Source organism: Passer montanus, unplaced genomic scaffold, assembly GCF_014805655.1.
Source record: "Passer montanus isolate IOZ18808 unplaced genomic scaffold, ASM1480565v1 scaffold32, whole genome shotgun sequence".
NCBI classification, from domain to species: domain Eukaryota; kingdom Metazoa; phylum Chordata; class Aves; order Passeriformes; family Passeridae; genus Passer; species Passer montanus.
The window spans coordinates 4,711,069-4,725,635 of NW_024367930.1; the positions used below are offsets into that span (position 1 = coordinate 4,711,069).

At 35.4% G+C, this 14,567-nt stretch overlaps 1 protein-coding gene across 1 annotated transcript in view; it reads left to right on the forward strand.

Annotated features, from left to right (window-relative positions):
- Positions 1–14,567, forward strand: part of CNTNAP2 (contactin associated protein 2) — a 1,016,974-nt gene that overhangs the window by 498,006 nt on the left and 504,401 nt on the right. The window contains exon 8 of the mRNA XM_039715193.1: positions 70–334. Within this exon, the coding sequence (XP_039571127.1) occupies positions 70–334 (265 nt within the window). The remainder of the gene's footprint in view (positions 1–69; positions 335–14,567) is intronic.

The following is a 14,567-nucleotide window of genomic DNA, read 5'->3' on the forward strand; positions in this document are numbered from 1 at the left end:
AATCTTACCATTTTGTTTTTTCTTTTTTTTCATTTTTCTTTTTTTTTTTCTTTTTTGTGTTTTACTTAGGGAAATTTAAGTTTTTCTTGTGTGGAGCCACACACAGTGCCTGTTTTTTTCAACGCCACCAGTTACCTTGAGGTTCCTGGTCGTCCAAGCCAAGATCTGTTTTCAGTCAGTTTCCTCTTCCGGACCTGGAACCCAAATGGACTTCTTCTCTTCAGCCACTTTGCAGATGACCTGGGGAATGTTGAGATTGACATAAATGAGGGCAAAGTCAGTGTCCATATCAACATCTCCCAAGTGAAGAAGAACCGGATAGACATCTCATCAGGTAAGCATGTTTTTTGTTTTTGTTTTTTTTAATTTGATATAATTTTGGTTTGTGTTATTTAAAATGATGATGTACCTAAAGACTGGAATAATTTTTTTAAAAATTTAAAATTTATATAACAACTATATTAAATCCTTTACTGTTTCATTGAGTAAGAGGTACAAGAATGTTGAAATAGCTGTTATATTCAAAAGAATATATATTAATGATCTTATTCTATCAAGAAATCACCCTTATCTGTAAAGCAGCATTTCTTCTTTTTTCTTCCTTCTGTCTTGATGTTTTCTCTGTGAAAATATTTGGCTTCAAAATAGGTGTGTACTCCCTTTCTCGGTGTAGTCTAATAATTAGACTGTTCCTAATATTTTCCAATAACTAGGGAATCTCATAAAAAAAGAAATCCTTTCATACCATAATTATTTGTATGAAATTTTGATATCTGCATAGCTACCCTGCAAAAACTTAGATTTATTGCAATGCTTTATTGTCATTTTGTTGCAACAGGTATTTCAGTGCCTGTGAAATTAATTGTGTGTGTGAACACAGAAACAGAAAATATGACATCTGCCAAGCAAGGCTGCAGAAAGAATGCTATTGTTGTTGTACAATAAATATCACAGCAAAATTCTTTTTCCCTTCTTCTGCAGGGAATTAACAGATGCCATTATATAAACCTACTGGATTTTCTAGAAGTCAAAATGGTCTGCCTTTGACACAAAGATTCTGACCATTGTGGTCCTATTGACAAAAAGTGCACACTTTTTTCATTGTCTTTTTTTAACAGCTGAAAAAAGACAATTTCATATAGTCCAGTGTGTAACCTTCTGCTTATGTAGGGTATGAATAAATCTATAGGGTATTAGTAGACTCTACTGGGGGGAATGCAGCCTGGCTATCAGAAAATATTAGACTAACTAAAACCACAGCCTCAATGCAAATCTGTTTTGGGTTTCATATCTGCTGTATTTGTGCCTGTCATCTGCAATAACATATTTTTTCCAGGAGCAAGATAAAGCCTCTTAGTCTTTCTTCTATATGCTTCTCATAATTTACAAACTTGCTTACATTAGAGGCTTTAACATCTGTTTTGGATTTAACCTGGGGACATCAGTACTTCATTCTGGGCCACAGTGTAATGCTGGTTATAGAAGCAGTACTGATTGGCAGGACTCATATGACAGAGCTGTAAGCTGATGTGCAGGTGGCAGAGTCTTGTTCCTTCACAGCTCTGCAGTTAAGGTGCTTATATGGAACAGAGTTCTGGTTTGTCTGGTTTTATTTGTCACAATTTCCCTTGAATACCTTAAAGTTGTATGCACTGACTCAGGATGCTCCAACTTAGCAGGTACAGATTTCAGATAAACAGTGGAGTCTAGCCTCCCAGTTTTTCATATACAGTTGAATTCCTACTTTTCTCACTGGTAGCTGGGCACTGCTAACCTCTTTACCTAACCACTGTTTTATGAAGTGCTTCTTGATGACTAGGAGGGATCAGAGTGTAGGGTGTAGGAGAAAATGGTTTTCTTGTTGACTTGACAGAACTGTCATACCTAATTCATGTGAGCATTTTGTTTAAAGAGAGGCAGCTACAACTTTCTATATTTTGATGACACTTTGCAAAAGTAAAAATGAAATAATTATGCATAGAAGTGCAGTGAATGAAGAGATACTATGCTCTATAATGGTCAAATAAAAAGCAGGAATGCAAAATGTTTAACTTCTGTGTAAATACAGTCATCATGAGAGGTTACATAGCACGCTGTGGGAAAACATTTAGATAATAGTAGGTGATTCATTAGAACCATGAAGCAGACATTGCTTTGCATTTAAAATCAGAGAAATGGAGAGCTGCCATCAGGCAGTCTGTTCTTAGCAGTTTTCTTTGTCTCCCTCTATTCCCTGCTGCCTGTTCAATTTTTGTCAGGAATCAGTTTTCTATGGTGTTATCAGATCCCAGCTAGAGTCTCATTTCGTGTTATCCTTTGGTCTTCAAAAAGGCACTTAATTGTTCCTTCATTCATTTAACTGCATGTCCTACCTGCTGGAGATTTCACTGTATTCAATTCTTCATTAAATTCTCTGTCTCTTGATCAATTTTATTCATCTTTATTGGCAGGATAAGTCATCCCACTACTTTATTCTTGGAAGATGTGAAAGAAAAATAATGTTGGTATATTAATAAAATGGTCTTGTGTGTCTGAAGCTTTTTCATTCATTTAGGGTTCAAAATTATCTTTAGTATGAGACATTGCTACTGTCTGACATGCTTTAGTTACCTCTCTCATTCTATTATTACTATTTTTTAAAAAAACCCCAGTTTATATTTGCGTCAGAAGTTTCTAGAAAATTTTCTATAAATCACTTCTTGTTTTGGCAAAATACATTTTATTTTCTTCTTTGGTTACGTTAGATATTGTTTACCTTGCTGCTCCTTTCATGCCTTCAGTCACTTTCAAGCCACAACCTGAACTCTACACATCTGATAATTAAATCTATCCATATTATGAACATTTCATATTTATTTTACATGGGCTGAAAACAATTAGGAATGGTTGTATATATTGTAGTATATAGTATGTACATCTTTGTGTTACAACCAGAAAACAATTGACTTTTGTGTTGACCAGGCAATCCAGAATTTCAGGTTTTAATTGACCTGGCTGTAAGTTGTTCAACAGTCACAAAATGACCAGTCCATGACCTGTCCTGGGCTTCAGAGAGGTAAATGGTAGAGGCAATAAGGAGCTGGTAAAAAAAAAACCAGTAATAAATGTTTTGCTGCGTTAGTGAGGTGTATGCTCTGATGCGCATAACGAAATGCTGAGTGTAGCAGAGTATTTTACATTAATATGCACATGAACTTTCAGTTTGTATTACATATGAGAAGGGCAAAGATGATGAGCTCTTGCAGTTAGACTTACTGCCTGATTTTCTTCCTGAGCAAATGATTTTCTTTTTTTCCTTGTCTTTCAAATTGTACTTCTAGAACAGGTTTCTAAACAGTAAAATATGCCTGCCTTGCCCAGCATTCTGTTAAGCATCCATAAACACTGTTTAGCTGTGAACAGACTGGCAAAACTCTTGTGCAAAGTCAATAACTTTGATTTTGCTTTTTTCTTACATTAATCTCATTAAAATGCTACCACCATTTGATTGATGAGAGTTATATTAATAAACTTGCTGTTAGTAAGAGGAAAATTAAGCCCACTGAGAGCTGAAATAAAGATTTAATTAGAAGAAATAAGCTACTGACTGTGCAGAATTACACAGGTGAAATACTTAAAGCTTGTGTATAAATCAAGAGTTAAACATCCTATTGACTTTTTCTCTGCAAAATAAACTTTGATTAATATATTTACAATTATGTATGCCCCAGCACAGGGATTAATAAGAGGAAAGAATCTCAGAAAACAGTCAAGAGATTTATCTTTACTGCTCTGTATAGTTTTGGACTAAATTCTTGGTTTTGTCATTATGAGATTCAGGCAAACTTTCTAGAAATTGGTGTATTTACACAAGGGATGGAAGTATTGCTGGGCTGACAAGATGGAAGAAAGATGTGATCTTGTTTTTAGAACATTTTGAAAGCAGATTTCTAGTATAGTTTTGCACATTAAAGGATTCTGATATGCTATTGCAGTTTAAAAGTAATTGTTTGAATACACACTAAGAATCTACTCAGTATTTGTAATCTTGCAATTAGAACAAGCTGTTGATGAAGTTTGTATTTATGTATAAACTTCAACAAGCTAATGTCTTTTTTATTTCTTCTGAGCACAGAAAAATAAACAACTGGAAAATGTCCTACTCCCAAGTGTCTCTTGGCTATAAAACTTTTTGTGAAACTTTTCCCAAAGCCTTATGCAAATGCAGTTCATTGCAGGGTTAAGCCACAGCTTGTGTCCCACTTACCTCCTTTTCTTCCACTTAGCTTTATCTACCTGCTTCAGCAACTAAACCAAAATTCCTTCTTGATGAAACCAAAGTTTTCTGAAGCTTTCAACATGAGAAAAGATGGGTAACATTACAAAACACGGAGAGTATTACTTTGCTCAGAGAAACAATAGTTACTTTCAAAACAGCACTCTAGAGGCTTCATCTAATGGCTTTACAATGCATTGCTAAAGCAAACCTCAAATCCCTGTTTCAATATAGAAGAGAATGTTCTCTGCCTCTTGAGAAAAGGCTGGGTTTTCATGATGGCAGATTCCAAAAGAGTCTCTTGATTTATCCTCTGTTTATTTTCTCACTCATCTTTTCATAGGCAGTTTTGACCTTTCCTTTCTAAACATTCTCTGCTCTACTTAAATACTAGATGTTCTATGAAGATCCCTTGGACTTTACCCTACAGTACTGATGATAAGTCATTGCAAAAAGAACATAATCTCCTTTAGCCCATAAGAAATAGATAAATTTTCAGTGTCCAAAATTTCCTGCCTTTTACTTGAATTAATCTGCTTAAAGCTTCTTTTTTCCTCTCCAAAACTCTATTAGTTAACATCCTGCATTAGCTGCTACTCAAGAAAAACTGAAGCTGCTGCTTCAGTTCTATTCTTCCTTATCAAGCATAAACTTATTAAAATTTGGGATATTAATATCTTTTTGTCATATTTATCTGTAATAAATAAATCAGCCTTCTCCCTGTGGAATCCCTGGGAAGCTTTCCACCCTTCTGTCTTTCTGCTGGATCTCAAGTCACCTGAATAGCATTTCATTTATATTTTAGACCTTGGGTTAAGATAGCATCCTTCAGGTAATAAAATGTCTCTCTATGACAGGTCTAAAGTGGTACTCTTCCAGTGACAATTCCCTGGGGCACTTTATGTGGGAATCAAGAAGCATTTTTGCCTTGGTGGTTAAATGAAGGCTTAAATAGGAAATGTGTATACAGAGAGCACAAGTGCACTTCTGGTGGGAAGATAAAATTTCCCACCAGGTCTTTCTCACATTACTGGTAGTAGATTATGTACTGAATGTTATTAAGTAGAGGCAGATACCCCTGAGCAACTTGTCAGCATGATCGAGATGAGAGACAGAAATTTTGTCCATAAAAGACAGAATGATGACTTAGCATCAGACAAGTCTGAATATTAGAAACTTAGAATGCTCACAGATAGCCAGGTTTGTCCCTCTGTTTCTCATGTATATTTTTGGCTATTGACCTTAAGCAGTGAATGCAACTACATGAATAGGCATTTGTGAGTTTGAATTTTACAGAACTGGGAAACAGAAATACTTGTAGTAGTTATAGTTATTTTTACAACACATTTTGCCTGTAGTCTGGTTTAGCATCTCCATACAGTAGACTCAAACCAATCAGATCAAGAAATAGAGTTCCTGATTGCAGGCTTTCTTTGTCTAAGAATACTGATGAGTTTAGTTCAGGAGTTTGTGAATTCTACTTCATCAGTCACTGATTTTCACTGGAGAGTTGCCTAAAAAAGCACCAGCTATGCATTCTAAAGCACAGATGGTACCTTTTTCAGATATTTCCCTAAGAACAATGGAACTCTCTATTGGTTACACTGACAGTTTGCAAGGATGGAGGAACTCAAGAATCAATAAACTAGGATGTTGTCCTTGATAAGCTTTCTCAATTCATACAGGAGACTGAAGTCCACTTCACTTGTTTTGGTCTCATTTTCTCTGGGCTGTGGAACAGAGTTAGATGGGAGCTTTGCTGATCACTGTTTTTGAATGAAAGATGAGATAAGGCTTTTTACAACTACTATTTGAACACTCAGTGTGTTGCACTGAATTTCTTTCAGGACAAAAACCCTGAAATAATAAGTGGTTAAATGATAATCCTAACTTACTGCTAGAAGGAGCATAATTTATGTGAGCAGATCTGAACAGAACTAGCTAGAAACATACCCTTCTAATAATTTTTTAATTCAGTAAGTTTGACAGCAAGTGGACCCAATTTTTGTTGCTTTCCATGTTGCTTTTTCTTATCTTTCTTATCTTTAGCTTTCTGCATCAATTATTGCTAGTCTGGTTCTAGTCAAGTGTGTAAAAATTTTGGTTTTGACTTTGATGAATGGAAGTCATGACCCTGAGCTCTGAATGCTACAGAGGTGCCCAATATTTTGCAGTTACCTTAAGAACATAGATTTTTTTACTTTGATGTTTGCATATTTTTGTTGAATGCAAAAGAGCATGAAAAGACTTGTCTCTAAAGATTGGTTTATCAAGCCAAGGATGCTTATTTAAAACCAGCATTACCTATTGGATCAGAAAGATGGTGTTGTTGGAACAGATGTTATAAAATATATACTTATGTTTACATTTTAAATTCTTCCAGGATTTACATGTAGTGAAGTGAATATTCATTGAATATGTGGAAGTTGTTTTTTTTCCCATTAGTACCTTCCTTTTTGATTATAATAATGAAATAAGCAAAAGGATACAATAGAGAGTAGGTGCTATAGTTATATTTGTTGGGTTTATGCACAACCCAACATTAGTATTCCCAGGACACCATGACATATTCATAGATTAAAAAGGGAAATTAAAGGAATGTTTTCTAATATAAAAAATACTGCATATCCAAAATATTATATTCTTCCCCCCAATATGCTAGTTTGCCATCTCTGCCTCTTCTTCCATACAGGTGGTTCTTGGAGAAAGCCCATTTCCAGGATTCCCACACCTATGTTGACCAAGGTTTGTCATAGGTGGCAACATGATGGCAACCACACAATAAAGTTAGCCAGGTCTTTCAGCAATGACACAAATATCTTCCAGCACAATTTAAACTTCCTAATTGTGGAAAAGCATGGATTGCTGTTAATGACAGGTTGTAAGGGATCCTGTAAACTTTTCTGTAGGTGTTAGTATTACTGGACAAATGTGATTGGACTCCACGCTGTCTTAGTTCTTCAGTTTACCTTGTAGGAGACTTAATTTGTACTGCAAATGGGTGAGAAAAAGTATGGAATATATTTGAGGTGTGTTTTTCACTTTGCTTCTATTTGAGACAGAAGTAGTTGACAGCTCATCTCGTGATAACCCAGCATATGATTAACCATTTATAAAAACTCAAAGATATACTGCTACTGCCTATTTAGTTTAGCAGCTATGGTGTTCTGTAAATGGCTATGAGTAAGTGGAGTAGCAGAAGGTAAAAGGAAAGCAGACACTTTTAATCAAGAGTAGAAGTTACAGTCATATGTACATATGTATATGTACCATTGTGTAAATAGCAATATCAGAGAGTTTACTCAGCTAATTTGCCAACTAAGATGAGCAGAAAGTTCACAGATCACTATTTGGTAAAAAAGGTAAAACCATTTGAATGGATTCAGGAGACTCAAGGTACTCCTTGTTTCATCTCAAGGTCCTGTTGCTATAACTGTCACCATTGGACACAGGCTGCATCATTTATAAGATATCATCTTCCTACAGGATCAATAGTTTCTCCACAACCAGGAATAGTTCAGTAGTCAGACTGTTCTGGGGTCCATTACAACAGACCGTATGGACAAAATAGTTCTTACTCTGCCAGCCTGGCTTGCCCTCCAACACATCACTGCAAGAGTTTGTCCTCTTACAGATTCTTATGTCCATTCTTTCCACTTCTACTGGCCCTCTTCCTTCTCCTTCCTGCAACACATTCTAGATGTAATTGCTTAAAAAGTGCAATTAATCACAGACTATGAGGTAACCTTATTATTATCCACCACTTTAAGAAGATAAGCCCATTTTTAGAGTAATAATATTCCCAAGATATCTACTACCCAAAGAAGGACATGCAGGGGGAGAGCCAAGCTGTTGTGACAAGGCTGCTGTAGCTGTGGCCATGCAATGCTAATGGCATGACAGGCAGGACCTGTCAGTGTTGCACAGGGCTTACACAGTGTGGGCATCTGGATCTAGAGGGTGAAGCCCCAGGGCAAAGATACTGGTCCAGAGACACCTCCATGTGCTGTGTAGTGGGGTCAGAAGTGGATCATTCCTTTGGCCTGGCTACAAAGATGGTAGAGACACATCCTGCCTGGTTTCAAAAGCAAGAAACTACAGCAGAGAGGGTGAAGAATAGGAGGTGGCTTACAGATGTAGAAACAAAAGGAAAGTTCTGAGATTTGGAAAAATGGTCTGCCATCATCACTTCATTTACGTAAAGTTTGTTGTTTTAGAAAAATATTTGGTGGGCACAAAATCCTGGATTTATGGAGAAAAGCAATTGTTATGGTTTAAAAAAAAAGGTAAGGGAGAAGAAAAAATACTGGAGACTGTCTCCTGTTAGAACATAGGATATTCAGTTTGTGTAAACTTAGAAAAATATTTACAGACAGATTGGGAGATTAAAGGTCTTGAACATATTGTATGTAACAGTGTTTCAAAAAAATGGTACTGAATCTTCAAGCAGTGTGTACAACACTGTGGTGTGAAGTTATCAACTATGTAAATTAAACCAGCCAGTCTTCTTTTCACCTTTTTGTCTTATCCAAATGCAAGGGAAAGAAAGGAGAATATTCTTTACTTTTAAAGTCAGCATTTGCAACATTTGCACTTTGAGTAAAACCAGAAGTAATAGTCTTTCTAGAGAAAATGTCCTTGCAAGTAATTTAAGGTTTTTGAAATTTTTAATTTTTAATCTTATTTATCATTAATCCTCAACTAGGTGTTCCACAACATCTCTAGACTATTACTTACGAGAAAATAATTAAAATGCATTGTAATATTAAACACAATTCTTTTTCAGGGGGAAACATGACCTAATTACAGGCACGGAACTTTAATTTATGTGCTGGGAACTCACATGCAATATCTTCTTTTTCATTGCTATTCAGGAACCTAGAAAATAGATTATTATCTGTGACAGGTTTCTGGCAGTCCCTCTTGGTTTGACAGTGTTATTTTAGAGAGAAGAGAAAGTCACTTTTGTGTATAATGAAAGGAAAAGTTGTCAAGCATTCATACATATTTTATGCTGCATAAAACTTAAGTGCTAGAGGAAAGATTCTGTTTTCAGTCATGCCATTGTAAATTCATGTTGCTTCTGCTGACCTCCAGGCTTGCTTCAATGACACAGAATGGCATCTAGCCCAATGGATTAATTCCATTTTTACACAAGCAATGCAGCTCTTGTAAGTGAGCTGGGCCCTTACTGGGTTTTTTTGGTTAGCACAGTCATGCATAACTATGATGTGTATTTTGGCATTTTGGCATTTTCTACTGACATTGACAGAACTAAAAGCAATTTCTATCAAAGTACTTTCTTGAAATGGCATCAGGCATAGTCTGTATCGTCTATTTTTTTGATGGAAGCAGTAACTCTGCTGCAAAAATTGACTTGGAGAGAAAAACATTTTCTGGTTGTATGTTGCTAGCTCTGCCTTTAGTCTGTTCTTGTAAAAGATGGTGAGTCCCTTCAGGCATTTTCACACGTTGTTTGTTTTCATTTCCAAATGTTGCTGAAGCAGCATCACATGAGCACTGAGGTGAAACAGAGCAACCAAAGTAGTTTGGTTTCTGTAAGCTGAATAGAACATGATATTGTCTTTAATAAGCTTACTCATTAAGTTAATATATTTGATAGGGAGAAAAAGAATTTCAATTCTCTTACTGGGAGGCAGCTACTGTAAAATACATAGTCTATTTTAGCAGTAACTAGTGTCCACACAGACATTGTTTCACAGAGGAGAAAAGCAAAGTTCTACATATATCTTTTGCAGAGTATTTCCTTACTAAAGAAAAACATGTTTAGAATCATGACTTCACCTATGTTTTTTCCAAGAAATGTATGAATGTACAATGAATTTGAGGGATTCATTGTTTAAAATACAAAAATAACTTTTCTTTTTGTAGATTCAAAATTGTGGAACATGATATTGCATGCTTTCAAGTATAAGGGTTTCATTGGTTGACCTTTTGTAGCTTTTTCAACAGCTCATTTTCATAATTAGCACAAACATTGAAACAAACTGCCAAGTGGAATCAACTTTTCCAGAGCACTAGCAGGAGAAAATGACATTCTTAACATTCTGTTGTTGGTACTTATATAATTACCCGTGAAAACAGTAATAGCTCTTGCCATGTCTCTTGGTTCTGGAATTTGCAACACAGAGCTGATATTCTTGGCTGTACTGAATCTGAGAAAGAATAATGTGGTACAGAGCAATCTTTGGAAGGCTTGGGCAGGTTTCAATGGCATTGGAAACAAGAGATGGTTCATCACATTTGCTGATTCATAAAGATTTGTAGTATGGTAATCAAGAATATCTGGTCCCAGGTGAATTGCCTTCATCTTCTAAAGCATCTTCCAAAGGCACAGAACAACACAGCTCTGCCTTTACCTTCCCAGGTGCCTGTGAAACATATGTGCATACATATGTGTATACATATATACATAGCTAGAGAGAGAGAGAGAGAGAGAGTTGATGTTTTATTGGCAGCCCCCTGTAAAAACAAGCAAACAAACAAAACAAAACAAAACAAAACAAAACAAAAAAAACCCCCAAAAAAACAACAAAAAAACCCCCCAAAACAACAACAACAACAACAACAACAACAACAACAACAACAACAACAACAACAAAACACAAAAAATCACCAGAGTGTTTAATTTTTCTTTGGCAGGATGGCCCTGAGTTACATTTCTTTTGAATAAACTTGGAGCACTAAGAATGCACTTACTTCTTCTAGCTTTTTCTTTTCCTTTTTAGCTTTGAGCAGTACAGTATGAAGTGTTCTTTTCTGATTTTGTTTGCAGAAAAATGCTGTTATGAATGTGATATTTGTTTCATCTTTCTTTTAATATAATATTTCCTGCAGCAGGCTGCTATCTTTGGGAAACTTTTTTCTTGTCTTCATAAGTGTGGCATTTTAGAGTTCCATTTCTTACTGCAAGAAAGGATTATGACAACATTATGTTAATACTATTAGCTAATTTTGCTACTCATAATAAATAATTATGCTACTAGAAGCATTATAGTCCAGACTGTTCCATGTATCATTCAGCTGGATTAGCATTTGAGTGTTATTTCTTCCCCATGTCAGGAATCTCTGATCAGTGTTACAGGTTATTAATTTCCACAAGGCTATTTTCTAATTAGAACAAGGGATTGTGCATTTAAATAATGACAAAAAACCCATACAGAAGCAGTAAATATCTGAAATATGACCATCCAACAAGAAAAATCCATTTACATCACCCTAAGCAGACACTGCTCTCACCTGTTTCTCCAGGTGCTCTGCAGCTGGATACAACATCTTAAGTTCTTTTGTGGCAGAAAGACTGAGTGTCCATTACATTTTTTGAAGGTTTCATTAGCCATTTTCAGTATTAGGTCTCCCTGTCATTCCTATCATCATGAATCAGGGCCAATGCAAACAGGATTTTTTTTAAGTGGTGAGCCATTGAACAGTCATATGATAGGGGAATGTAGCAGGTCTCTGGAAAAATTTAGGTTTTCCCAAGCAGGATTTTTTCCCAAGAATTTCGTGTCTTACTTTGTGCTACTGGTATTCCATCATTTTTTCAAAGAGTGAGCACAAAAGGGTTCAAAGAGATGTTAGATGCATCATATAACTGTACACTGAGGCAGATAGAGGTTGGGAGAGGACTTAAGTCAATAAGTCAATGCCAGATAAAGATTTTTGGCAAACATGCTTTTACATATATATATGAACAACATTATATTTTTATATCTTATATTGGTATCTCTGCAAGAAGTTAGAAAGAAATGTGCCAATTTACTACTTCCTGGTGTTACTGATTCTTTATGGAATCTTTTGCTCTGCTTTGGTTTGTTAACACAGATGTACTATTTATTCCTCAGTTACTACAGCATCCTTAGAAGTTTCCTAGCATATGGTGTTAAATTCCCATTGAAAAATATGCAGGAAAAATAAACTTTGCTAATGTACAGGCATTTGCCATGTGCAAACAAGTGAAGAATATAGCTTGACTATTTTTACCTTTAAAGAAAGTGCTATTTTTATGGAAATAGTCTGAGGTCCGATATGGTGTCCTCAGAACAATTTCAGCATCAACATTGAACATAAGTGTACAAGTGGGAAAAAGAATTATACAGTTCTAAGTAAAGGCTCAATAGTAGTGGATTTTTTTCCCCTTTTTTTCTTTTCAAAAAACTGTTATATTAAACATGAAGTTCTGTAATTTGTTCGTTAAAGTAAATTCGAATTCTACAGAAATTTTTTAAACCATAAGGATATATCCTCATCAAATTCTAACGAAAGACAATTTAAAAAATCTTGCAACAATTCAGTAATATTTTGGAAATCTCTTGTAAATGATAAACAGAATAACATTCAGCACTGATATTGCTTTTATATTAATAGTATACTTAATAGCTCTTTCTTGTATCATATTTTACATGCACAAGAGGAACTTCTCCTTTCATTTTAATTATCTATGGAAAAGACATTTATATGTTCAGTTATGTCACCCAAGTGTTGCTAAGTAGAATTATTTTTTATACTATTAATAGTTTCTGTGAAATTAATTTTCATTTATTAAAAAAAATATATGAGTTGTCATAAAAGTGATGAGCAAACTGTAGTAGGTGTAAAATTAAAAAACATACCCTTGCATTATTCATAATTTAAAATAAATTGTATTCTTAAATAACATTCTTAATTTTCTGGGTATCATTGACATCACTATAACAGAGTAGAAAGAAAGTATCATATTCAATAGCTCAGGTTTAGTTTGGATCAAAACTTGCAACTCAGATCTGGTTTTGTCATTCGTTAAGTTTAACGGGGAATTTAAATATCCATAATAGTAAGCAAACATGAAAATTTATTGACTTGAAATTCTGATTACACTGATACTCTGAACTACCAATGGGGTATGAAACATGGCAGTAGATCAGTTTTTTGATCATTGTATATAATGGTTCATACACTTAGCATAGAGAAGCCCAAAATAGCATATTGTCTCCACTCAAAACCAGTACAGTCTCATAGGAAAAGTGGTATTATGTTATTTTGAGTTGACATCTTTGATAGCTCCCATGTAACCTCAGTTCATACTGGAAACAGTAGAAATTTGTGCTGTGTAGTTAAGAGCCCAGAAAGGCTATGATGCTGACACTTCCAGTCCTGAAGTCAAATTCAGTCAAAATCTCAGGCCAAATTAAATCGAATGAGAATTTGAATCTGGCTGCTTCTGGGAAAGGCTCTGCCACACACCTTTTTTTGAAAATCCAGTCATTTGAAAGTTACTCTTCAGATTATCTAAGCACAGCAGCAAAAGGTCCAGGAATGTGCAAGGTCCTTTCCTCTGAGTATTCAGAGAAGCTCACACCATGTCACTGATGCCTGTCTGGTGCTTGTCAGCACTGTCAGGACTCACTGCCTGCCTCTGGAAGTTCTATTTTCAGTTCATTCCATATTCATGTAATGTAAAGGCAGGTGAGGAGGAGTGACAACAGGGATCAGAAAGCCCTTCTCCAGAATCTTACTTGTTATCATTTGATCCTTTGAGATTTAGCCTGTCAACTTAAAAACTTTATTTCGCAGTATTTGAAGTTTTTGCATTGCAAAGAGCTGGTTGGGGGTATAAAATTTGACTGATATCTGCAGTGCCATTCTCTTTAGAATCTGATTATTTTTATTATATAAGTTAATTTGGAACTCTAAGTACTGCTACCGCAAGGAGGAATGTAGTATATATATTTTTTCTGCATGTAAATTAGTGATATTCAGTAGAAAAAGATGTACATGCTCTGACTAGTTGAGTCTTATGAAAGTTTCTGTAGTCAAGCAGCAAAAATAGAAACTGTTATTAATTTCAGGTTAAACAGGAGTCAGGAGTTAAAATATTTTGGTTTTTTATTTAGAGTGCTGCAGATTAATTAAACTGGGGATTTTTTATGTTTGTTTGGGTTTTTTTTATTTTTGTTTGGGTTTTTTTGGGGTTTTGTTTGGGTTTTTTTGTTGTTGGTTGGTTTTTTTGGGGTTTTTTGGGTTTTTTGTTGTTGTTTTTGTTTTTGTGCCACGGATTCTTTCAATAGGACATTTTAAAAGGTTGTCATTGCCCAGGGTATGTGACTAGTAGATGAAATCTAGCAGAGTTCTACCACCTATACTCTTGAGAGACTGTCTGAAAGGTTACGAGGAAATGCCACATGTCACTCATTCTCGTGTGTCAGGACTGTCACCTGTCCCACTCTGACAAGGAGGGGAAGCAGTATTTTAGGATTTGCAGGAAAAGATGTCATTGGCACTAAACTGTCAAGCCTGCAAGGGCTGTTGAGGA